This window comes from Lutjanus erythropterus, chromosome 13, assembly GCF_056507025.1.
Source record: "Lutjanus erythropterus isolate fLutEry1 chromosome 13, fLutEry1.hap2, whole genome shotgun sequence".
Taxonomy (NCBI): domain Eukaryota; kingdom Metazoa; phylum Chordata; class Actinopteri; order Lutjaniformes; family Lutjanidae; genus Lutjanus; species Lutjanus erythropterus.
The window spans coordinates 6,672,552-6,699,915 of record NC_139329.1 but is presented as its reverse complement, the minus strand read 5'-3'; the positions used below and the strand labels follow the sequence as shown (position 1 = coordinate 6,699,915).

Genomic DNA, 27,364 nt, shown 5'->3' with positions numbered 1-27,364 from the left:
GCTTCTCCTGCTGATTGATAATAGAGATAGAGATGAGTAGGTCCAGCAACCATGGACTAAATAATAGCAAAGAATGTCAAAATTACACTGCCATTGCATTTGTCCTCTTGCGCATCTCTTAGAGGCAGTTGGGGCATCCCAAGGGGACCCTGGGTTAGAATTAGGGTAAGGGTTAGGTCATCACGAATATAGTGTGTGTGTGTGTGTGTGTTAGTGTGTGTGTGTGTGTGTGTGTGTGTGTGTGTGTGTGTGTTTCTTTGTCTGTATACAGTTAAAGGGTGCTGTACACATATTATACAGCAAGCATTTCTTCATTTTACAGTAATCATGCTGAAAACGCTAAGAAAATTGCTGTATGCATATTATTCAGTAAGATTTCTACATTTTACAGTAATATTGCTTTGAAAATTACAGACATTTGTTACATTGTACTCAATGTTGGCACATGGGAGATTATCAGCTGCAGAAAGTAAGAAGGGAAAAAGAAAGGAAGAAAGAAAGAAAGAAAGAAAATGACCACTAGATGGCCCCATTATCCTTCAGGTTGGTTGGTTAGATGAAACAAAGAGCAGCTGGGAGATGAGATCATCAAACAGACCAGTGCAGACTTTTCAATTTAACAATGCCTGAAATGTAAAACCTACAGATAATAACAGAGGGACATTCAATAAAACCACTTCAAGAATTTGAATGTGAAACCATATGTGGCATTAAATACAATAAATTGACCTACTGACCTGGGGACAGGCTAATAGACACATATACACAAAACTTTAACATCATGTGGTCATTAGTACATAGTATTTTGATCCTATAGAGACAGTATGGGGATGCTGTGTGAATTACCGTCTTGGCATTCAAGTTTCTAAGAGCAAATCAGAGATATAAATAGAAACAACTTTTTTGGTCCTCTGTGTGAATCTCGACCATTTGGAAAAAGTCATTACAAAAGAAGCATGTTAGGAATGCAGTTGTTATGTATGTTGTGGTGTAGCTCTCTGTGCCTCGCTGTTATTCAGAGGAAAAAACACGCCAGTCAGTCAGTTATATAAGTCCTTGGACTTCCGAAGCTTCATTCAGTCGTTTTCCTCTCTCCACTGCGTACGACAGGCTCGCGACCGCTGGCTGCTGCTGCTGCTGCTGCGCCGGGCGCGCGGGAACGAGTTGGAATGTATTGACGTCAGAAGGAAGCTGGACACACGCGCGTATGTACGTGCACGCGCGCGCACGAGATGTTCCGTCCCACTCCGTCTCGTGTGTCTCTATCTGCGGAGCTCGAGCCCGTGTGATGAACTGAGAAGACGGTCATGATGAGAAAACTCTGAGACCGAGAACATGGAGCTTTGTGACAGAAAGGGAGAAGACCACGCGGTCATTTTACACGACTGAACTCAGCGGTAACACCGAGTGACAGAGAGCGCCGTTAGCTGAACAGCTCCGGGAGGCAGCTCCGGGATATCTGCTCAACAATGGTAAGTTGTCACCGGCCGGGGCTGCTCCAGTGGCAGCGGTCTCTTCCCGCGGTGCTGTCAGTGTCAGCGAGGCTGTCGGTAGCGCTTGTTTGTGTGGAGGTGTTTGTTGAGCAGCAGCCAGCAGGATGACTACATGCGTATGTGCCAACTCGGGACTGCAGTTGAGGCCAAGTGGAGAACAGCTGGCCTCAACACGAGTGTAGCAGCCCGTGGGTAAGATTACGCAGTGTTTTGGATCGGATATAGATGTACAGTCGAGGATATCAGCGCATATTAACACGGTGAGGCCCGCCTCTGTCCACCTGGCCCAGTGGAGCTGGAAAAGGCTGCTGACTGTTGTCTTTAATGGTCATACTGATGCTGCTTTACAGTACAGTCATAAATAAGTAATGATAAGTTGTCGGCTGCATAAGTTGAGAGTGGTATAACTTTTTTTTTTAGAGCTGCAATGATTAATTGCCAAATATTTTGATATTCGATTGATCAGTTTGGGAATTTTTTTTTGAAACACTGATGGACATTTTTCACCATTTTCTGACATTTTAAAACAAACAACTATTAGTCAATTAATCGAGGAAATAATCGACTGAAAATAATAATTAGGTGTAGAATACTTTTTTTGTATTTGCCTCTTTTCACAGAAGTGCATTTATTTATTTAACCATATTTCATTATGTACACCATCATTGATTAACGATTTTTTTTATTAATCGATTATTAAAGGGATAGTTCACCCAAAAAATATTTGGTTTATTTTGTCAGTCCACAAAACACTGCTGGAATCACGCAGGAAAACAGTGTTGTAAAATCTCCCAAACAGTGGAAGTGACTGGTGAACATAGTGTAAATAACAACTTTTTAGTCAAGTTGGCATGTTGGGGCTTTAGGAGTATTGGCTTACACCAGACAAGGAGTATGGAGGCATTTTATGTTTTTATTCTGTTGTTTTTTTACATTTGAAAACTGGTCATCATTGACTTCCATTGTGTGGGACAGTCTTCAGTGCTGTTTTCCTGTGAAACTCCAGCAGTGTTTTCTGGACTAAAAAACTTAAACCCAACCTTCAGCTGACATGAGGGTGAGCAGATAATGACTGAATTTTCATTTCTGGGTGAACTATCCCTTTAATTGATTGGTGGTTACATCCGTAAAATGTCAGAAATTGGTGAAAAATGTTGATCACTGTTTTCCAAAGCCCAAGTTTTGCTCCTTAAATGTCTTATTTTGTTCAAAACACAAAGATATTCAGTTTCCTGTCATAGAGAAGTTATGAAACCGGAACATATTTACATTTCAGAAGCTGAAATCAGAGAATTTGGACATTTTTAATTAAAAAAATTATTAAAAACGATTGATTGTCAAAATAGTTGACAATTGATTTAATAGTCAATTAATTGATTAAGCGTTGAAGCTCTAGTACACCGTGCATGTCCTCTACCATTACTAACCATTATTTTTAGAATTTGGGATAAATTAATAAAATGCAAACAGAGTGGAAATTGACCACAACACAAGTACTTACTTTTCTGGCATGTAACAATTCAATTCAATGCTTGAATTAGTCCTCAAAATGACCAGGCTGCTCTCAAATCAATTTATCGTGTTAAATGTCGCAGTTGTATAAAGATGGTTGTCAAAGTCATCCTTAATACATAATCACCTCTTAAAGACCGTCCCTCAAATAAAATAGCCTGACATGCTCTAGCACACACATCTAGACTGGTGAGACACTCGTTGGTCTTCCTCATCCTATCCTCATCCATCACAATTACAACACCAGATTATCAGAACTGTGCAGTTTTTGTTTGTATAAGCCTTAAAATAATAGCTGATCTGTCTTTGGAGAGAGTCTGCTGACACACAACACATACAGTAGCAGAACAGTGTGTGTTTGCACTAGAGTAAGTAAGGTGAACACTGAAGGCTTTAGTTTACATTATTGAAAAGTTATTCCCTAATTAGACAAACCATGACATTCTCCTCCATTCTGAAACCTATACATCATACATTGGGAGTAGGGCTGCGTCAATTATTTTCGTCTTCGATTAATCTGTCGGATAATTTTCTAGATTAATTGCTTAGTTGTATGGTCCATAAAATGTCAGAAAATGGTGAAAAATGTTGATCACTGTTTCCCAAAGGCCAAGATGATGTTTTCAAATGTCATGTTTTGTCCACAACCCAATGATATTCAGTGTATTGTTAGAGAGGAGTAAATAAACCAGAAAATATTCATATCTGAGAAGCTGAAAGAAGAGAATTCAAACTTTTTTTTCTTAAAGAAATGACTGATAGAATACATTATCATAATAGCTGGTGATTGATATAGTAGTTGATAACTTGACGTTTTAAAACTTGAAATTAAATTTTGTTGTGATTTATAATGAACATGGTAATTATTTCATCTGTAATGGTAACCATGGTAATGAAGATGATGATGGCAGCTGAACTTGTTACCCTGGGGAAAATCTGATGATGACATCATCAGATCTAATGCCACCTTTTGACCCTCTTAGCCAAACTAATGACACACAAACACACATTGAATGCACACACTCACGCGCATACATACATTATGGTTTCCTGTTACAGTATTGATCTGGCATGCCATTTGTGCTGGATGGGTGTTACTTGAGATGGAGCCAAACATAGCCCTTCAACATCACAGACAATAAAAGAATATTTTACCCTCTACTGCTGCTCTCTTTGTCATGTAATCTTAGACATTGTAATCTAGTCTTTACTACTAATTTAAAACTTGTTCTGTCTGTGTTAAAAGATGTGAAATATCAGTCTATTTCTGGTCCAGTGCTTGAAGGGACAAGGCATTAACAGCAGCTGACCTCATCTAAGCCAGTTTCCCTCTGGGCCAAAAGCTAAAATCATCATTTTGTCTCTCTGTGTTGTCTTTTCTTTGTCCTGCCAGGCAACTCCCCACCACTGAGGAACCCCACGCCCCCTCCTCCCTCAGCCCCCAACACCTCTGCACAACTATTATCCATCTCCTTTTATCCTCTGTTTATTCTCCATCTTCCTGAAGCCCTTCGGTTCAGTTCCTCTCCCGTCCTCTCTTCCAAATCTCCCTCTTTGTCTCAAACATGGACTCCTCTGGAGAAATAAACTCAGCCCAGGATGGACACCTGGACCCCAGGAGTAGTCCTAGTCGCTCTGATCTTAGTGGACTGTACCATCTGGGACGGACGTTGGGCAGGGGGCACTTTGCTGTGGTCAAACTGGCTCGTCATATCAACACCGGGCAACTGGTGGCTGTCAAGATGATTGACAAGACAAAACTTGATGTCATGGCAACAAGCCACCTCTTACAGGAAGTGAGGTAAAGAATAATAATTATAAAATAATAATTAATAATAATTAGACAAAGGTTGAGAAAAGGTTAAAGAACAGCACTTTGTAGTCAGCTGTTTTTTAGCTCAGATTTAATGAGATTTCTAACAGACTGTATGACTGATTTAAATTTAATTGGAGTTAAAAATGGGCCCACAAAAGATGCTACTGTCTAAATTTGAAGGTGTCCTGAAGGAGTTGCACCACTCAAAACATCCTTATTAAAAATTAAGATAAGATAAGATAGTTCATCGAATCACCCTGTTGGATAATTATCTCACCATCATTGCTAATTATTTTCAGGTGTATGAGGTTGGTGCAGCATCCCAACGTGGTTCGCCTCTACGAGGTAATCGACACACCCACAACCCTCTACCTGGTCATGGAACTGGCCGAGGGGGGCGACCTCTACGACTACATTCTCCGCCACGAGGGAGGTGTGGCTGAGGGCACTGCCAAGCGCCACTTTGCCCAGATTGTGCGTGCTGTGGCGTACTGCCACCAGCTCCACGTGGTGCACCGGGACCTGAAGCCTGAGAATGTGGTGTTCTTTCCCCAACAAGGGGCAGTGAAGCTGACGGACTTTGGGTTCAGCAACTTATTCCAACCTGGGACAATGTTGGCCACCAGCTGTGGGTCGCTGGCGTACTCCGCTCCAGAGATACTGCTGGGAGAAGAGTATGATGCTCCAGCTGTGGGTAAGAAATAGAGAAAAGGTTTGTTTTTTCCATCTAGGAATAACTGAAACTGAACCAGTCAGATCCAAACTTGAAAAGTAAGAGCAGAAAAGTAGAAATTATATATAAAAATAAATACTGGGCAGTTTGACATATGCATAATTTTGATAATACAAGAGAGAAAAATCACTTTGTTGTAAAGGGTCTTAGCCAGTAGACATAAACAGCCAGTGATGAGGGGGGTCACAATCGGAATCTCTTTGTTTAAGAGGTCACAGTAAAAAGAGTTGGGAACCACTGGCCTAGATAAGCAAGTATGTGCAGGCTTCCTGTTGCACACATTAAATGTGCTGCCAATGCTGACATAACACACGCACATACATTCCCATCATAGTCAGGGGTCACCATAGTCAATATGTTGCCAGATCAGAATATAAAGTGCTGCTAATTTTATTTTCAGTTACAATGTTGGCTTTCAACAATTACAAAACCCAGATAATTGAGATAAAACAATTATTATTTTTTGATTTTTTTGTTGCACATCCCCTGGTGTTATTATGGTAACAGTGCCTGGATTGGCCAATAAGGATGAAAGAGCTGCATTTCAGCAGTTCTAACATCATATATATACCAAATAAAGATGATCATATATTATTATTACCATTACCATAAGACATTCATTTTTTAATTTTTAAGTTTGTTATGAAGTTAAATAAATCCATGATGTAGTAATCATGTTAAATAGTCCCGATCAAAGTCTTGACTGAAGTAATCATGATTGTCAGATTGTCCATATGTCAATTTCAACTGTAGGGCTGTATTAATTGTAATTGTGTGTGTTTGTATGAGCCGGAGTGTGTGTGTGTGTTTGCACATTCATCACATTCTCTGTGTGTGTGAGAGGGTATGTGTGGTCACATTTGTCCTCTTGACCCTGTATATGTATTCCTCTGTATTGTCTGTTATCTTAGTGTGTGTGTTCCTGCTCTGCATACCCATCTAATTTTAAGTGCTTGTATGTGGTTGTGCCTGTGTGTATATATGGATCTGTCTGTGTTGGTGTGTGTGTGTGTGTGTGTATGTCCATGAAGGATTAGTGTGTGTATCTGGGTCAGTCTAAGCAAGCCAGCCAGTCATGAGCCAACTGGGCACGTTCTGCAGTGGAACCAAACACTGCAGCTCACCACTGGGTGCTCTCACTGCATAGCAAGCATTTATATACATGTGTGTATATGTGTGTGTGAGAAAGACAGAGACAAATAGCAGGATGGGGAAAGCTCCATGCATCACAGTTTATCCATAGTAGAAAGCTTGGTCTGTACTGCTGGGATATGTGTGGCATTAGAGGTGAGGTAGACTGATGGATTGTGGGATTTGACATTATAGAAACAGAAGGAAAACTGGTTGGATTTGGACCCATTATGTCTCCTACGGGGGGGACGCAGCATGTCCGCTTCAGGGTGGTTGGTGGTCTTATCTGCTAAGCTGGACTAGGCTGGATTTTTGGCAGGGTTTGGGTGCTATTTATTCTGGTGACTACAAATGCATCTGCACAGAATACAAATGTAGCCCAACTGCAATTAGGAGCTGTTCTTGTCGAAGGACATCTACAGCATTAGTTGTTGTTTAAAGGAAGTGCTGCTTATGGCAAGGATGAGCTGTAAATGGGTCAAAACCCATAAATGTGTTATAGTTCACCCCAAAATCAAAAATTGTCCTCATATCTGTTGTACTGTTTGTCTGTTTAGATTGTTTTGGTGTGAATTGCTGAGTTTTGGAGATATTTGGTATTGACAAGTTGCCTTCTCTTGCAAGTAATTGAACCAGATGGCACTTCCCTTGTGGTACTCAAAGTGTCAAAAAAGTACAATTGGAAAAACTAAACAGCAATATCTGTTTCCATGAATCATGATCCCAGTTGCTCAAGATAATGCACAGACATTGTTGTGAGCAGTTTCATGTGGGAACTGTTTTCTTTCTACCAAACCACAACTGCAAACTGTATCTCTGTGCAGAAGAAAGTGTGCATCTACTCATGGATGAGAAACTTTCTTGTGCTTGTGACAATGTGGGATGTGAACATTAACACAGATGCTATTTGCACCCAGGGTGGAATAGCCAAGGTAGCTATTTATATCTGGGTGTATATGAAAAAAAACTGTATTTTTAATTTTGGGGCGAACTATCCCTATAATCCCATATTACCTTGTGATTTGTAATGCTCTGGGTGGGTTGGTGTTCTTCCGTTAACCAAGGGCATGACACCGGAATACAGAGGAGTGGCGATGAAGAAACACTGCTCACATGTACCCATAACTTGAACATGACTCATGAGTTGCATTAGTTCCTTTTTTCATGGTAGTTCCTGTTTCTAAAAGTGTCCACATGAAGGGCGTCCATTTAAACCCATTTGTGCGTGTGTTATTATTACATCCTCCAAGACTGTTTTCTGCTTCAATTCAACTCAAGTGCACTTTTCTGTTCTATTTTACTCTGACATGACTCAACCTGTGGATATCACGATTATATCACCGCTTTGATAGAAATGTACACTTCCATCACCCCCCCCACACACACACATACACAGACATATAAATAAGTGTGTGTGTGTGTGTGTGTGTGTGTGTGTGTGTATGATAATCCTGAGCTGCACAGGGGAAGAGATGTCCCTCAGTGATCTCAGCTTAGTAAGGTGACTCATAAACCCGTCTCTACACACAGACATACACACACACACACACACACACAGACTGCACCCTGTGTCTCTTTGATATTTCTGTCTATGAACACAATGTTGTCTGCTGTTTAATTCACTGTGGTTCCTTCACTGTTGGGAGTCTTTACACTATATGTTTGCTCTGTTTGAGGACATGAGGGGTGTGTGTGTGTGTGTGTGTGTGTGTGTGTTTGATGATAGTCATATGATGTGGAGGAGGGACAGGAAGGTCCACAAGGTCTGTTGCCTTTGACAGAGATAAACACTGCCTACAGTTACATAATGTCTGCACATTACTGTGTGCATGTAGGAACAGTTTTTGAGATCAAAGTGTTAATGTTGGGCTTCACATTAGGCTCACGGATGAGAAAATCACCTAAAGTCAAAGGAATGTCAGCACATGTACTGACAAATAGTAATTTTTTAAAAATCTAAGAACCACTGTGTAGGATTTAGTGGCATCTAATGAGCAATTCTCCCACTGTTTCTTTTTCTTTTTTCTTCTCCAACCCCCCCTACTTGCAGCATCTGGTACGTATCTGATGAAAAATACTTCAAGGACCACACAGCGGAGCTTAGAGGCAGTTATATCACACTTTACACCATAAAGAAGAATTTGAAAATGTACAAGACAATTTTCAGGTTATAAAATCAATGATATTTACAAATCAAAACCTGATTTTGATTTGCTGTCAGTGCTGAACATATATATGTTTAAATTAATTTCTTAAAATTGAAAGTCAAAATTGAATTGTGGATTTGGAGAATTGTGTCAACTCTAAGCAGTGAGCTTGCAAAATGCAAACACCTTGCCTCGCTCTCTCCCTCCAAGTGTGCAGGAGAACAAACAATGGCCATGAAACTCAAGCAAAATGTGAAGGTTGCTTTCTGGAGCCAGTGTTTGGTTTTTAGAAACTCTATGGAAGAGGACCTGCTCCCTCTGTAGAAATAAAGGGCTCACTCTAAAGCAGTGAAAATGATTTTCATAATGATTTTTATTTCCAGGTGATTATACACTAATAAGAACATACATACACGCTCCATTTCTGCTGTATTCTGCCTATAAATTCCTGTAAATCTTGTGCACTGGACCTTTTAAGATTTAGATAGATAGATAACTGATTTGACAAATAATTGTCTGTATATGACTTTGCTCTGCCTGAAAAGATAAATATGACAATGATTGGTGAGTTATGATGGAGAAGTTGGGCTTGGAAATAAAGTTATGGAAAATGTCAGATAAGAATGCAGGACAGGAAGACCTACATTGGTGGAGTATGTTTTGTGTCAGAGGAACTTCTGCATTTGGCAGATAATGTGAGCCTCTTTGGGCGTTAGCTACACACAGTTATTCACACCAGAGCTGTAAATGGCATTCTGTGTGGTTGAGGCATGTTGTTATAACAGAAAGATTTGCCCTAAAGCTCATTAACTTGAAGAAAAGCAGCTGGTGGTGTATGCACTTTGCATTTCTGGACCTATTTTGTTTTCATGTGATCCAGTTTTCTTCTTTACTCGGCTAATTGAGCCAAGCAGACAGTGCAACATCACTTTTGTATTTTTTCAGCACAGTAAGAATTGAGCTTGATGGGAGAAACAGCTGCCTTCCAAACCTCGAAAACAGTAAGATTTTGGTGTCAGTCCCATTCTTTCAAGAACATTTACAAGATGAAGTTTATGATTCAAAATAACTCGGCCACAGTAATGAAGTCTGAGGTGACGCTGGGTTCTCTGTTCTCTGTTGTTCTTCCCAGTGTGATGTTTTGAAAACATTAAAAATAATGACTTTATATTTCTTCTCTCTGACTGGCTGCCACATTGTATCCACCATTCATTCCTCTGGTCCAGGGTAGAGGGTGATGGTTGCTTGTTGCCCAACCCCCCTGCCATATATCCGATTTTAGATCAAGGATAGTTAGATAACTGGAGAGGTTTTCAGACAAAAAACGCTTTGTCAGTGTTTTCATATAAAGCTAAAGGCTCCTGGTCTGTTTATATCAACAAGGACTTTTCCAGAGCTCGCAATGCCCAAAAACACCACACCGTCACAACCGCACCAGACATGTTGGAATTAATAAAAACAGTGCAGACAGCAAATCATCTCTTAGCAACAAAATCCCAAAACAGTCACATCACTTTGGGGAAATTGCACAACACTAACAATAAACCAGTCCTTTCAGCACAGCATGTGAGTGAATGTGCGTGTGAAGGTGCTTTTAAGACTCATGAATAGGACATTAATTGTCCACGTCATCGATTCCGACTGCAAACTTAAAAAATAATTATTTTAACAAAATCTGTTGCTTTGTCTAAAACCATATCATGTAGCACACTGCTCAGCCTGTGAAAACAGTTATGTAATGTCTTCTGTGGCTCTTGAGGAGATTTCTGAAGTTTGTGAAAATAACCACTTCAACATTTTGGAACAGATGTACAAACCAAAAATCTGTCTCTCACAAGTCCCCCAGCTTTATGTAAGTGCAATACTAAATTGTTGGAGTATCACTTTTTGATTCCTGGTGCAATTTTGACAATCTTATGAGATCAGAATTGCTGTTTTAAGAGATTATACAAACGTTTAAAGATTGGGTTGCATTATCCATGAAGCTGAATTGATTCTCAAGAAATAGTGCATTTTTACACAGATCAGAGTGGAATTTCCACCTGAGCTATTTTATTAAAATAAAAGACAGAGACAAAAGTGCGCCTCTGCATGTACAGTAAATGTATATATAATAATCTGCTCTTGGCTTTATCAGGATCATTATATTCAAGTAGAAAAATAATCATATCAGAATGAGTTTTGTCAAGATCATGATAAAAATTGCTTCATAATTCAGTCCAGTTCATGTAATTTATATTTATCAGTGACTGATAACCTTAATGCACCATTTAATAAGTTACCAACAGGGAAAGGATGCTGGGATACTCTGTTTTTGTCTTCCAAATGTGGGCAAAAATGGGCTGCATTTTTTTGTCTGAACTTGGAGGACCCTTCAGAAGGGGTCTAGCGTAGTTGACCCTTTATGACGTCTTTGGCCTGGAAAAATGCGCACTTAGAGGCAGCCTATAAAAATGGCCACAGCCAACTATAGAACCAGGATCATTCACTCCTCTCCTCTTCAGAGCACTGCTATCTCAACACTTTTGTACTTACTGATCAGATTCAGCCTATCTACATCTGGTCTATATAAACTGTGTGTGTGTGTGCGTCTGGAGTTGATGTTTGTGCTGTCAGCAGGCCACTAATGCATGGTGAGAATGTGCGATATTCCCCAGTGAGCAGAGAAGAGTACACTCCCAGCATTCAATGACTTCTCCTCCCCATTGCATAATACTTCTTCAGACTGGAATGAGCGTGCCCGTGAGCGTGCACGTAAGAGTACATTGTATGAAGAGTAATGAGGGCTGTTGTTTGGACCATCATGAGTGTGATGCAGGACAATGGCTGAATGGTTATCACACAAGGGACTGGTACGTGAGAATCTAAGCATAGATATGGAGCTGAGTGACCTGCAGTGTTTGGACTTTTATTCTGAAAGAGTTGTCTTTTTTAATCCCTCTATATCTGATCTGCTTTGGATATTATGAAAAGGCAGGTGTTTGACAGAATGTAGCTTTTTTTTAGTTTTTGCTGATACAATGTATCCTAAAACTTGTCACACTATTAGATTTTATTTTAAATAGTGTGAACTAATTGGTAAGTGGATTGCACAATCAACCATGTTTGATTGTTATCCAATGCTCTGCACCTCTATTCTCAGAAAAGGATTTTGATATCACCCTTTTTTTCTTAGAAGCAAATAGATATCAGGGACTTTTTCTGGCGAAAAGATAAATGTCAAAATGATTTGTTATTCTAACACTGCTCTGATAAATTACCATCTCAGTGTAGCATGTTACCACGCTAACATTTGCTTATAAGCCCCAAACACAAAGAACAACTGAGGATGATGGGACTGTAATTGGTTTGGCAGGTATTGAATGAAATGGTTTGAAGACGCGACATGGAAGCGAAGAACCACTCGACCAGAAGTGACTTTTAACTACATTTATCACTCCACTTTACAAGTGTTCTAATAACTGTTAGCCTACATTAACGTTAGTTGTAGTTCTTTCATGCTACTCACACATATAACTCATTCCCATTCCTGTCATTTCTTCGTGAAACCCCATTGTGTAATGATAATAAATTACTTTGATAGTTTGATAAATCAAATTAGGGGTGGACGATGTGCCCCAAATCTTCTATCACAGTCTATGTTATCTTATATCACAGTAAGAGTATATATCATGATACAGTATTTGTTCTCTTAATTTAATCAATAAATGTTTAAAATAACCATAACACATCACATTTAATTATTTGGAAATGGTGTAAACAGTACTTGCTCCTGATGGACACATTTCTACTGTTGGACGGTATCAGGGATGTCATGATACCAGAAATTTAGTAGCGAATACCAGTACTAGTAAATTTCCACTATTTTCAATACCTAATTCGATACCACGAAAAAAACAAAACAAAAACAGGAATAAAATTCAGTCTTTGTTGTTTTTCTTTTCCTCCTGAAATAAAAACTCTTCTGAGCTTCAAGGACAAAAGGCTAAGGGGGAGATTTACTGAGGCTGCCACAAATCACTTGCAGGAGAGCATGTTGCCATGTCTGGAACGTGATGCAAAGGTGATTTGTGCTGAGGCACTGAGTCTGTTGCTTTTTTCTCTCATCCTCATCCTCTTTTTCCTTTCATATTTTAACAGGTTTTAACCACAGTTTCAAGATTGAACCTATTTTCTTGTGCTTTGAGCACCAGTCAGCTGAGTTGACAGAGCGCACTGGATGTGCTGTATATGTGCACTGCTGCAGCCAGCAAGTGTGTGTGTTTGACTGAGAGGGAGACAGAGACAGGGACAGGAAGGTGGAAAGACAACTATTGCACGCAGTCTTTCTGGCAGTCATTAATATTTACCCTGGCCACTGCTTTGCCACTTGACATCACAACTTTTTCTTTTGGACAATTTGAAGTGAAGCTCTAGCTGCAGCTGCACATGTTGCCATCTTACTCATGTGGTTGTTGTGGTTCAGTGCTGGTAGATGTTCTTCTCCGTCCTCTGGTATTTAACAGCAGACTACAGCACTTGTCAGTGTCTACACTGTCCCTGTCATGTCCAGAAGAATTTCATGCCCTGTGCCGTTTTTTTTTTTTTTTTTTTTGGTCTTGACTTGATATTGGAGTATCAGTCCTTGTGACATCCCAAGACACAGTATACACAGTTATATCACCCAACCCTGGTTCAAAGTAATGGACAAATTTAAAATTTGACCTGTTGAGGAAAATAATTAAAGATAGGGTATCACCAAAGTCATAAGGAATATATCCTCTGGAGACCATGAGTGTCAAAATGTTGTATTAATCCATCCAAAGGTGGTTGAGATGTTTAAGTCTGGCTCAGAGTGATAGACTGACAGACTGACATTGCCGTCCAGAATTAGACCAATAGTGTGGCTAATAAAAACTGAGATAAAATGTGCTGCTGTTCATCATGGTTAGTTTTACATAGATACACATTAACATACAGATACTAATGCGCAGAAAATGCAAAGAACTCTATTGTACTCTATTTTTCTTCCCCCTCTTCTTCTTCTCCTTCTTCTCCTCCTTCTTCTAGTGATAAGTCAATCAATCATTTTTTTTTAATTTATTTAAAGTTTAACATGTTACTCTGTTTTAATTACTTTTTATCTTGGAGTCTACTGCTCCCTGTAAAAGTCTACAGTGACAAGACTGATTAAAGATTACAAAAGACAAAAAGACCAAGTTCAAAAATAACTGGAATTATCCTTCAACTGACTCATGAAACAAATGTGATATTAGCAGAGGCAGCGTGTATTGCGTGTACAGCTACATGATCTGTCTTTATTTCCAGTGTTACATTAGGGTTAACACACAATGGGAACAGTGTGCAGTGTTCCTATTTCCAGTGTTTGGGAGAAACACAAGGAGAAAATGAAGGAAAGCAAGATGATTCTGAGAATAGCACCACACCACAACAAGCCCTCTGTTTGTTATGGCCTTCAGCCCCCAGCTCCCTCTCCTCTGTGTGTGTGTGTGTGTGTGTGTGTGTGTGTCTTTCCTTGAACTGGCCACAGTGTTCTCGCCTGGTTCAGACTGTTCTGAGTTCTGAGTTTGCATGGACCTCCTCTTTCTGTGTCTGCATGAGGACGAGAGAGAGGGGGAGGGAAGGGGAAGGAAAGGGAGGAGAAGGGAAAAGAACACAGTGTCAGCACTGTCGGTCAGCACCAGGAAGCCTTGTGTTAGTGTGTCACTGTGTGTGTGTGTGTGTGTGTGTGTGTGTGTGTGTGTGTGTGTGTGTGTGTGTGTGTGTGTGTGTGTGTGTGTGTGTGTGTGTGTGTTTGAGTCAGGGGTCAAGAGCACCAAGCCCAGCCATCTCCAGCTCAGGCCTCACATATTTGACACAGAAAACCGGACACCCAGCTGTTTCCCATGCAATTTCCTCTTTTATTTTTTCACTTAATTGACAAATGAACCTGATGTAGGACCACCACTCTGCTGCTCACCCTGACCTCTGCTCTTTCTGTTGAGGATGTGAAGGAGAAATTAATTTTTTTTTATTTCTCATGTCTCCTCATCAGTGACAGCTGTGGCCAGTGACATTATGTTCTTGGCATACATACATATGTCCCATTCTCATGGATGCAATATCTTAAGAATGCTTCCACAGAACTTCTTCAAACTTTGTACAAAAATCCACTTTGACTCAAGGATGAATTGAAATGATTGTGGTCATCAAAGGTCAAAGTTCAAGGTCACTGCACCCTCAAGTCCATCTGTCCCATTCTTGTGAATGAAATATCTCAGGAACACTTGAAGGATGTTTTATTACATCTGGCACAAATGTCCACTTGGACTGAAGCACATGTTTTTACCCATAAATCAAGAATTATATTCTAATCATAATAACACTTCACCATATGTATAATACATGTAAATGTAGTCTGTAAAAATAGTGTCTTCGTGAAGACAGCATATTTCTCATTGGAAATTATTCACTGGAATCATATATATCAATATAGTGATAACAAATAGATTGGTGGGGCGGCACGGTGGTGCAGTGGTTAGCATTGGTGCCTCACAGCAAGAAGGTCCTGAGTTCGATCCCCCAGCTCCCCGGCTGGGGCAGGGCCTTTCTGTGCGGAGTTTGCATGTTCTCTCTGGGTTCTCCAGCTTCCTCCTAATTAATTCACCTAATTGGTGACTCTAAATTGCCTGTGAGTGTGAGTGGTTGTCTTTCTATGTGTCAGCCCTGTGATGAACTGGTGACTTGTCCGGGGTGAACCCCGCCCTTCGCCCAATGTCAGCTGGGATAGACTCCAGCAGCCCGCGACCCTTATGGAATAAGCAGTTACAGAAAATGAATGAATGAATGAAATACATTGGTGTATGGATGTGAACTGGAACTTGTCAGGGCCCCATTCCCCAGTGCCTTCGTAGCGCTATGTGCATCGTAAGTTGTATTTTAAGGTCTCCCTTAAGGTTGTCCCAACTCTGGGAAACAGCCTGTAACCTTAAGGGAGACCTTAAAATACAACTTACAACACACGTAGCGCTACAAAGGCTCTGGGGAACGGGGCCCTGGTTGGTGGAGGCATACAACTGCAAGGCAGTGATGGTAGTTTTGCTGCCTGTTAATTGGCATTTTAGTTTATATATGAAATATGTATAAAAATAGTACAGAATTTACATACACAGACACATAAAAACAGTAAGACACATACAGTACATATACAGCATGCATATTAACCAAGGTCCAAAGCTGCTTTACATGATGATTATTGACATCTCACATTTGGTATAACGTAGTTATTGAAAGCAGAGGATGCTTACTGCCTAGCCTGTACGTAATCAAGTCTTATGAAATTTGTGAGTGTTTCCAGTTTAAGGTGTTGCATGAAATCTTTGATCAGTGTGGTGCAACTGGGACGTTGTCTGTTTCTGTTTCATTAGAATTTATTTACATGTTACAAGGGTTATGAGCCTTGCTACAGTGGAAGTGGGTCCTGTAAGAGGACTGTCTTCTCCGTGTACCCCAAAAAACCTTGTTGACATGACATGATACAGTTTTCAGGTATTTTCCACCAACTTGGAACCAGCCCCGTTCTGGTTTAGGCACCTAACTTTGAACTATTCTAAGCATTTTTCACCAAACGTAAATTGTTTCAAAACCTGAAAAGTTGGTTCCCAGCTAGAACCCAAAAATAGCATGTTTTCCTTGGAAACCACAGGGGATGTGTCATATTCTACAGGTCGCTGAGCATTGTGCAACACTTTCTGTTGATGACATCCTTGATTACAATGGTTCTACTCGAAACAAGCAGAAACGCTGGCTGGTTCACTAAAAGGCACCAAGTCTCCAAGAATTGACCTGGTTCAAGAACCAGAGCTAATTTGGTATAATTGGACTTTTAGATAGCTTGACCTTGAAATTTGGAGATGATGCAACTTCCTGAACTGTATAAGGCCGTGCCTGGTACAGAGATTCAGAGTACACACCCTGCTGTGCCCCTATCCACTGGCCCAAATCCTACTTCCAAGCTTACTGCAGAATATCTGGTGATATATCTAATTGATTGGACATATAATTTTGCATATATGTGAAATTACCCCACAAGATGAAGGATGAAGACCAAAGATTCCATCTGGGTAGTAATAGGTACATTAGGAAAGGTAGCTGTATTGTATCAAATACAGTTATGAATTTATAGAAAACTAAAAAAGTTTGACTGTAATCAATAAATAACGACATTATTTTGACCTTGATCCAGAGTTGATCCTTCTTATGTAGATTCGTAGGATCAGATGTTGACTGATGCAGAAAATCACTGCTGGGTGTTTTCACATCAAACTCAAAAAGGACAAATATTTTTAAATATCCCTTATGAAGGCTCACAGACTTCTAAATATGATCTGATGGCAGGGGGATTGTGGGCTATTTTAAGGCCTGACACGATTTGCTATTTAAGGCTAATTTTTGTGCTTTTCTGTGTGTGTTCCAGATATCTGGTCTCTTGGGGTGATCCTGTACATGTTGGTGTGTGGAGTCCCTCCCTTCCAGGAAACCAACGACAGCGAGACTCTGGTCATGATTCTGGATTGTCGCTACTGCATCCCTGAACATGTCTCAGAGGACTGCAGAGAGTGAGTACTCATGCATGAGACCGTAGCAATTGGTGGATAAAAATAAAGTTCCTCTCTGATCCCAGCTTTGGAAAAAATCTGTAAAATTCAAAGATTTAATTGTCCTTGCATGTTTTATTTCAAATTGATTCTTCATTTAAAGGCTTATTCTCTCCTGGAGATTTTCTGCTCTTGAACAGATATGGTGGGTCAGCCTGATGGTCTTAAGAAGCTGCTGACCGTAAAATCATCTCATTAGTCTGCGTTTCAGTGGATAATTTTAGTGTCCTAGTTGTCTCAGAGGCTTCAACACAGTTATTGTTAAAACAGTGAATATTTTTTCATCTTTAAACACAGTGTGTTATCTGTCAAATATATGCTGCAGTTCTCTGTAACACAAAAACATCAGTGTCCTTGAACCATCAACCAGGTTTTAATATTGTCAGAGCCACACAGACACATCACAGTCACACAACACATGTACTCATGTGTCTTCTCACTTCACCTTCACTCCTCACACCTCCAGTCAAAATACACACACACCCACACAGCCACACACAGACTGTCCCCAGCTCTCAGCACTACAAGGTAAACATCATTAGTTTGATCTTCTGCTCCAGTCTTGGAGAGTGAATAAGATGAATCCATATAATTTCAGAGCTCACAACTGTTTTAACAGAGGAACCTTGAATAGGAAGGAAGTAGAGGGTTGGCAGGGGTTTAACAAATCAAAATGAAATTTCAGATGCACGTTCAAAAAACACTGAAACATTTTGTATTTGCTGTTAAAATCCAAATGTGCTTACAGGGTACATGCAGGTCTCCTCAGGAGGTGTTAGAAAGTACTAAAAAGTCTTAAATTTAATTTACAAAAGTCATAAATGTTTTCTCTTGCCTACTGAAGGCTGCACATGTATAAACTAAAAGTGGATTGTAGTGGACAGTAGCTTGCATGCACAGGAGGCTATTCAGTCCTTATTTGTGGAGCTTCAACTTCATCAGACCTACTGCAAGTTACTGTAGCTAGAAATCTCAAGTCCATTTTAGCCAAATTTCCATTTAAATTGAATGAATTAATCTCATTTAAAGAGTTCATTCATCCACCATTTTCTGCTGCCTATCTGGGTCATGTAATTTAATTAGTTAATCAGTAGGAATTATTGTTATATGGCTGGGTAGCACTGAAAACATGTGATAATTCTAGGCCATATTTCCACCGTGCTTGATGACTGTGACAGTGAAACAGCTATCAAATCCCATTCTAAGTGGTAACTAAAACATCTTACATTTAACTTTGTGAACAATGCAGAAACCCTAGAGGGAAAATAATAATTGCTTGATTAAAAAAAGCCTTCTTCCTCTGTACCATAGAGCTCCATTGTTGTCCAAAAACTATTAAATACACACCAATGAGACCCACTGTTTCACTGTCTGACATGCTGCAATATTTTAAATTCATTAAATAATAAATCTGATGTGTACAGCATTTTTTATTCATCTAAAATTATTTTCTCCTTTTAACTAAAGAGCGATAACTAGCGATTTCCTTCTGTAATGAATTAACATAAAAGTAGAAACCATGACCTTAGCATGTGCAAAAAAAATTGGCATGATTTCTCTTAAGCAATGAATGTTTGAATTATGTATATACAATTTCAAAACAAAAACAATGCAGCAGTCCTGTTCTAAAATGAAATAAAAAATAATAGAATAAAATGATTAAGCAGGTAATATAGATATAGATAATATACACAGAGATATTTTTATTGCAGTGTGAAAATATTTGATATATTGTTACATCCTTATGTATTTCCATGAATAAACATGCTGTAGTTTTTTTAAGTTGATCAAATCACACACATTATTATGGTAGCATAAATAGTCACACAGAGCAACAAATGTGTATCAATCCACAGCTGAAAGTAGTCCCCCAAAAATGCACTATTTAATCCTATTTCAGTAGCATTTGCTAAAAACTACTTTGCTCAAGTTGGTTAAAAATCAAAACTATGTATGTGTTACATATTTTTTTTTAAATATTTACAGGGAAGGAAAGTCAGAATGGCAGTGAGGAAAATGGTAGAATAAAATCATTCTCTGTCCCTTAAAAACAAGCCTGTACACATCCTGGATAGTGAAGTTGGCATTTTTAAAAATACTGACACATGCCAGATTGGTTAGTGTGGTAAAAACTGTGGCATAAAGAACAACAGGTTGCATCATGTGTGAATCAAGCCCTGTATCTACATGCAGTTCTTGCTCTGAATGAATGAAAGCCTTTATACTCTTTGTCAGAGGCAGCAGGCATAAATACCCTCAACCAAGTGGTTTGTTAGATTATCTGCGACCACAAACATATCCTGGAACATCTGACAGTACCAGCACTCATCATATGAGTTAGGCCTCGGTCACATGATGGTGTGTTTGAGTTCAGTGCAGAGCAGAATAGAACAGAACAACCTTCTGGACATTTGAAACTCACACAGGCCACTCCAGTAGGATGTTAGAGATAGGTGGAGATGGCCTGGATCAGATCTAAATACAGAGGTGGGAAGTAACTAAGTGCAAATACTTTTTACTGTACTTAAGTAGTTCTTTCCAGTAACTGTACTTTAGTTAAGTTAAGTTATTTTTGTGACAAATTTTTATTTTTACTCCCTACATTTTAACACAAATATCTGCACTTTCTATTTCTTACTTTTTCAAAACAGGCTTGTTACTTTACTTTAATGCATTTCAGGGGAAATATTGATTATTATATACATAATAAATCAGCAGCTTATATTTTCTCCATGAAACTCTAACCCATTCTTTCTTTTCCTCATCAGTCTGATCTCCAGGATGCTCCAGAAGGATCCGTCTTGCCGCGCCTCGCTGGAGGAGATCGAGGGGCATCACTGGCTGCAGGGCCTGGATAACGCCTTGCTCAGCCCAGAGGCCCCACCACCCTGGCTCTCAGGGGCCCTCACCCCCAGCTCTCCCCGCTCAGGAGTGCCTGAGTGTGGGGACCTGCTCGCCGCAAGGCCGCCTGCTCAGCAGGCTTTCCCTGGACCCTGGCAGCCCAGCCTCAGCTTCACACTCCGTCCGCCTCCGGCTGAAGAGCCTCCACTCCCCAAGAACCTGCCTGCGCTACAGCAGATCTGTGAGGAGGAAGAAGAGGAAGAGGAGGAAGAGGAGGAGGAGAAGGAGGGCAGTTTGACATCTGTGTTAGTAGAAGAGCCAGAGAGAGAAGCTGAGGAAATGCCTGATGGAGTGAATCATCAAGGGTGCAGGGAAGAGGAACAAAAAGAAGAATTAGGAAGGTCAGTGGAGCTCATGGAGAAGGAAGAGGAGGAGGAGGTAGAGAAGGCAGAGACAGAGAAAGAGGACAGTGGGTGTGTGATTTCAGACCAACCTGTCAGTCATGGAGACAAGCCAGTCAGTCAGACACCTGAGATCCCGCCATCGTCTTTGCCTGGTTTGAGAGTACCGTGCTGTCAGGGGTCCACAGGCCCAGAGGAAGGAAAGGACGAGGAGGCAGAACCTAACAACAACACCAACAAACCTGCACCTCCTGTCCTCCCTGAATCCCCCGTCCCCTCCATCCCTGCGTCCTCCACCAGACTCATCCTGAACAAGAAGGAGGGGCAAAAAACAGGAAGAGAAGGAGAACAAGACGAGAAAACTGAGGAGCTGGGTGGGAGAGATGACCTTGTGACGGACAAATCCCAACCCCACAATGCACTGGGGACCCGCGATGACGCTGCCCCGAAAGTTGAACAGGGGAAACGACACAGCATAAAGCTACGTGAGAGACTTTTTCAGTTCCCTCTGTGTGAGAAAGCTCTGGCCTTCAACATCCCGACACACAACAAGCCCAAGATCCTGCCGCTGGCTCAGTACAACTGCTGCCATGTGCTGTAGGTGACACCAGCCTGGGTGCTGCCTGTGAGGTGCTGCTCCCCGGGGACATGCAGGCTATTTAGCAGCAGGCAGGTGGCTGCCTGCAAGAGCACAAAGCGCCAAGCACCCTGCTGAGCCTTTCTGCTGCAGAGGCTTTGAGGCACTCAGCATGTACAGGAAGGGACGTGTACAGCTTCATACCCACAAACACTCCGCTCTAGCATCATGCTCATGTAATAAACATTACATTCAGCTGTGGTGTACAGCACTGTAGTCCTACTTAGTAGAACCTCATGCATTTGCTGCTGTGTACAGGAGCGACCAGCGAAAGAAGGCGTGTCTCCGACAGTTTTTATTGAATAAGCTATAGTCTGTTTGCTTGTTTAAAAGGTGCCTACATGATCAAATGGGTTTCATACTGTACATGACCATTGTGTCATTATGGTTCTGACTGTAAAAAGCTCTAAAAGTCAGACTGGTCTAGCACACTGGTTCCCAACCTGGAGGTCACCAAAAGTTCACATCAGGGTCATGTGGCCTTCTTGATTTTAAGGGTGTAAGAAGATTTTTTTTTTTTTTCTTTAAATATATCTATATACACAGTATGTCTATCTCAGCATTTCATTAATTTATGTGAAGAAAACTATATGACGTTTTTATTTCTAAAGTTAAGATTATTATTTACGATATTAACTTTAAAAAAATCTCACCAGATAAGGACATAGTGAAGACCTGAACACAGGCTATATTCACAGCATTAACACTCTGCTCAGCAGCTCTTATTGAGCAAAAGAGGACAATTTAAAAACAACCAAACAGCTAATAGAACACTGGACAAGCATTAGGGAGAAAAAACACTGAATAATAAAAAAAAAGAAAACGCCCAATAAATGTGTATGACTGTGCAAAAAAGAGAACAAAAATACATAATACAAAGAAATGTGGAAAGATTTCCTAAAAATATTAGGAAAACTCTTTTCTTATGTAATATTTATCTAAATCGCTCATTTTACCAACTTCCTGCAGTTGTTGTGTTCACTGTTCAAATCAAAGAAAATTCAATCAAAGAAAATTCTTTTCTATTTTAATAATCAATTGTTTGATCAGATGTTTTAGTCTTTTTTCAAGCAAAAATGTCAAACATTTACTGGTCAGTTCCTAAACTGTAAGGATCTCTTTGGATTTGGGGCTGTTGGTTAGACAAAAAATTTTGAGATGATTTTTCACCATGTCTGGACATTTTATAGACTGAACAATTAATGAATTACTCATGAAAATGATTGGCAGATTAATCGATAATGAAAATAATTATTAGTTGTAACCCCTGTCTTATGCATTGCAATAAAATATGAGATGTCCAAAGAATATGTAACTTATTCAGGAGTTGTTGAGGGGGTTTAGTCAGTGATAGAAAAGTGGTCACCTAAGTAAAAAGGTTGGGAATCACTGGTCTAGCACGCAGTAGATCCATTATTTCATATTTTATAATATATGAAGTAGAATAAACCAGCTTCTGCTACAGAGTAGCACTCGTTTCCTCCTCCCTTTGCACAACCTGTTTCTCTCATTGGTTTAAAAGCTCTTAATATGTAAGCTCTATTAAAGAAAGACTGAGACTGTTATGATATGATAAGGTATGATATGATATATGATACTGTATAATATATGCCTAAGACTGAGATGATGAAATGATTTTCTGTTTTCTTAATCCTAAAGTCTTATTGATATAATAGCTTCCTAACATACATACTGTAAAATACTGTTGATAGGATCATTGATGGGATGCAGGTCTTCCATTGTATTTTGAACTTGTTCTAATTAATCATACTGAACAGTTATCAAATATTTGATCATAACAGTTTTGGATGTGCAGATATGAAGTTCCTTAATTGTTTTTTTTTATAACGTGACAAAGAGATTAATTAAGGTGCCTCTTTACAATAAGACTACCCTTATAAATGATGTGTAAATGGTTTGTAATTAAGTTATTATTAGGTTGTAAACACTGTGTAAGTCATTTAGAAGCTGTTACATTAGGTAAAAAGGGTAACAGTGATCTGTTGTGTGAGCCCACATTTACCTATAGTGTTAAAGCCTCAGATCATATTGCTTACTGAGCTTACTTTGTCTTCTCCATCAGCAGCACTTATACCTGTTGGCCTCAATACATATTTGTTAACAAGTTACAATCATCTATCATCCGTCAGCATATCTTAATAGTCACAGTTTCATTTGGCATCAAACTAACATATCAAATAATCACACTGATACACTGAGGTTTTGGCAATATTGTTTACCTTGACATTTTTCAGGAAGCACCGGTTTACACTTTACAATACAGCTCCCTTTGCCAGTTATAAATGTCAATAACTCAGTAATAAGATTGATTAGTAATAAGCAGTGTTGCACAGTGAGCCTACGTCAGGGTATATGAAAACTGTTAGAACTTCTTTTTAATGATTTATAAATTGTTTGCAAACTTATTAATAAGCTAATTATAAGCCATTTGTAAGGTTAGTCTGTAAAGTGGTACCAGTATTAAGAGATATGTGACTTTGTGCATGTTATTACTGTTATTTATCACAATATACCTCCATGTGTCTTGGATCTGACAGGACATTGTTCTTGTGTGACTGTAAGGACCTTGATGTATCCCTGAATGATGAATTGCACACAGTACGACGACTGGTAGCTTTTCTACGAGCAGTATGCTGGGACTGATGGGTAGATTTGTCGGTCATTTAGACCAAATGATATCATATGTTATTATGTAGCTGAGGGTATTATTTGACCATATAATGCCTCTGTGTGTTTCTGTATTTTCTCACACACACTGTATTTTTCCTCTTTTGAAGCTGGGACAAGAAATGTTACATATTGTTCAGTTAAACGAGGCCAAAGCTGTACAATAAGCTACATCTTTCTCTTATAGTTCAGTAAACACAGCTTATTCCTGTCAGTCATTGCAGCTCCACGGGTACAGCAAATTGGATTTTTAACATGTGACCTGCTGTGATCGGACAAATTCTAAAAAAAAATATCACTCACATTTCATCAACCACGGAAGCATAAAATCTGTGCAGAAGAGGGATAAAATCCCATTATTTGTTCCTGTGTGACTGCAGCCTGTCTCTCCTCAGTGTGTCTGTGTCTACTGACCTGCATTGTAACTAGGACCACGTCTCCATGGAGCCATGAACTTATTTTTCTCTATTTATTTATTAAAATGGTTTAAATCAACAAGATGAATGTGTGCAGTGTGCTGATTTCATAGAGGGTGAGGACAAGAATACTGTACAGAGTAGTTTCTCCCACACACACCAGGAACTAAGTAGTTCTTTTACTTTTCAACAGGATTAGCAGGGTTACTTTAAAATGTATTCTGATACAGTTTCTAATTACCTGTTAAAAATGTCATTAGTAACGTATCACAATACCTCAGTATAAAGTATTGTTTGGCTTAATATAGTGCTTTTAGGGCAACAACAATTATTGTCCTCATTGATTAAAATTCTGAAAAATGTTGCTCAAAGCTCAAGATGATGTCCTCAAATATCTTGTTTTGTCCACAACTCATAAATGATCAAATTTACTGTCAGAGAGGAGTAAAGAAAACAGGGGGAAAAAATCCTGTTCAAGAAGCTGAAATCAGAGAATTTTGCCTTTTTTGTTAAAAAATTACTCAGTGATTAATCAAATTAATAAATAAAAATAATAAATAGATGCAAATTAATGTAATAGTGAATAATAGATTAGTCATTGTAGATTTATGTTTGTTGTTAGGTTTATTAGTTTGTCCAGCTGTTCCTTCCTCTGTTGCAGTTTATTGATTGATTAATGGCTTTAAAGACAAAAAAAAAAAAAAGAAAAAAGAAGAAAAAATTCCACCCAGTGAATTATTTTTTCTCTAGAGGCCATGATAATTAATTGGCAGCTGTGTGCACATTGTACATGGTAGTATATTGTTTAATATTTTTAAAATTGTAATCCTACTAATAATCCCCATTTTTACTGAATGCATCTGTCATCTTATTATGCCTGTTTTTTATCTGTAACTGTAATGGAATATAATTGCCTTTTTGAATCCAGATTACATATTAACCCTACATGTAGTCTGTTATTCTCTAAACCTGCTTTTCAAGTACTTTGCTTATATTTTATACGTATACTTTTGAGGTACTTCCATTTTGTGCTATATGCTTTAACTCTACTTACATTCAGAGGGAAATATTGTACTTATTACTCCACTCTATTTATCTGACAGCTGTGGTCACTAGTTTCTTTTCAAATGAAGATTTTACATTAAAAAATATCAACCAATTATATTTTATAAAATACGAGTTGAAGACTAAAACAGTGGCTGGTCTAGTTTGGCCCCATTGTCATGTCTCAGATGTTGTTGAAGGTTTAATTTAAATATTCAAAGATCAAATCAATATTTCACTAAAAATCTAATCTTAGAGAAAAAGTCGAAAATATTAATAGAAATTTTTGTAGCAAAACTTTGTCTTTCCTTCATTCATCTCCCAGTAATCATCTCATGACCCCTCAGATTTCCCTGGTGACCTTTTGCAGGGGCCTGACCCTTGGGTTGGAAACCACTGGACTAAACTACAGAACTTCACTGACCGCTACTAGTCTTTTGTTTCATCGGTATTAATAATTATCTTCATAAATCATTCATAGAACAAGTTCTTTTAAAACTTAAAGTGCATTATAGTTCGATATAAGTATATAAGTACCCCATTTCACCTCTAATGGAGTACTTACCATACATTGTGGTATTTGTACTTTTACTTAAGTAAAAGGTCTGAGTACTTCTTCCTCCGCTGTCCTCCTCTCAGCAAGGCTGGATTACCAACCAGGCAATGTGGGGCCCCTCAGGCAGTGTCTCTGGGTGTATGTCCTACTGAGACACTGTGAGGAGGAGGAACAGTCTCTGAATGTCTATGTCCCACAGCATCTGGCTGACTGGGAATGCTGATCTGAATATTGGTAGGGTCACTGAATGTTATCCCAGGTGCACGCCTGAGGTGTCTGCGATTTCTCCTGATGACACCCCCAGAGTGCAGCTGACCCTCGTAGGACCTCCCATCGACTGGCTTCAGCACCTTGCCTAATCTCCAGACAGTGTGGGGTGGGAGTGGCTGTATCCTCACACAGTCACCCATGACCAGCATGTCCAAGTCTCTAGCTGATCTGTTGTAGTAGGCACTCTGACGTTGCTGCTTGTTTTTCAGATCCTGTCTGATGCGAACAACTTTTGGCTTTAGCAGGCTTGCTTTCATTGGCAGCAGTGTTTTGGTGCAGCGACTGAGCAACCGCTGTGCTGGGCTGGTGTCCAGGCCTTGTGTTGGTGTGTTGCGGTGGTCAAGAAGTGCAAGATAAGGATCCTGTCCAGCTGCTTTAGCTTTGAGCAAAAGTATTTTCGCTGTCTTAACAGCTGATTCTGCTTTGCCGTTGCTCTGTGGGTAGCCAGGTGATGAGGTCACATGCTGAAATCCCCACCGTTTGCTGAATTTTTGGAATTCCTGGGATGCATATTGTGGGCCGTTGTCTGAGATCACAGAATCTGGAATACCTTGGCGGGCAAAATGAGCCTTTAGTTTCTTTATCACAGTGGTAGATTTGGTATCTGCCAGGTAGTCTATTTCCCAAAAGTTTGAGAAATAATCCACAGTGATGAAGTAGTCCTTATTGTCAAACACAAACAGATCTGTGCCAACCTTTGCCCATGGCCTGCTTGGCACTTCATGTGATATCAGTGTTTCTTTTTGTTGTTTATTGTCCATTGATCTACAGATGGCACACTTGGCTATATAGTTCTTGATCTGGTCATTCAGGCCTAGCCAGTAGACACACTCTATAGCTCTCCGTAGGCATCCTACACCCAGATTTCATGAGTGTAACCAGTTGGTGATGTCTGTCCTCAGTGCATCTGGAATGAATGCACGCTCACCCCTAAAGACTATTCCATTTTGGTGGCTAAGCTCCCCTTGTAATGAGAAGTAAGGCCTGATTTCACTCGGTACCTGTGACTTGTCCTTGGGCCATCTCTGGCTCATTGTTTCAAT

The 27,364-nt window shown here is 39.7% G+C and overlaps 1 protein-coding gene across 1 annotated transcript; it reads left to right on the top strand.

Moving 5' to 3' along the window:
• Positions 1-563: 563 nt before the first annotated feature.
• Positions 564-24,535, top strand: snrkb (SNF related kinase b). The gene is made up of 5 exons (XM_084734480.1): positions 564-1,472; positions 4,399-4,806; positions 5,121-5,515; positions 17,288-17,429; positions 20,237-24,535. The coding sequence occupies exons 2-5, from the start codon at positions 4,571-4,573 to the stop codon at positions 21,309-21,311; spliced, it is 1,848 nt and encodes a 615-aa protein (XP_084590606.1). The 5' UTR covers positions 564-1,472; positions 4,399-4,570; the 3' UTR covers positions 21,312-24,535.
• Positions 24,536-27,364: the final 2,829 nt, after the last annotated feature.

Excerpts from the sequence above, each read along its gene's own strand:
- snrkb (XM_084734480.1), top strand. The coding sequence starts at position 4,571 with ATGGACTCCTCTGGAGAAATAAACTCAGCCCAGGATGGACACCTGGAC. Across the intron at positions 4,807-5,120 it reads CACCTCTTACAGGAAGTGAG|GTGTATGAGGTTGGTGCAGC; the intron begins GTAAAGAATAAT and ends AATTATTTTCAG. Across the intron at positions 17,430-20,236 it reads GTCTCAGAGGACTGCAGAGA|TCTGATCTCCAGGATGCTCC; the intron begins GTGAGTACTCAT and ends TTTCCTCATCAG.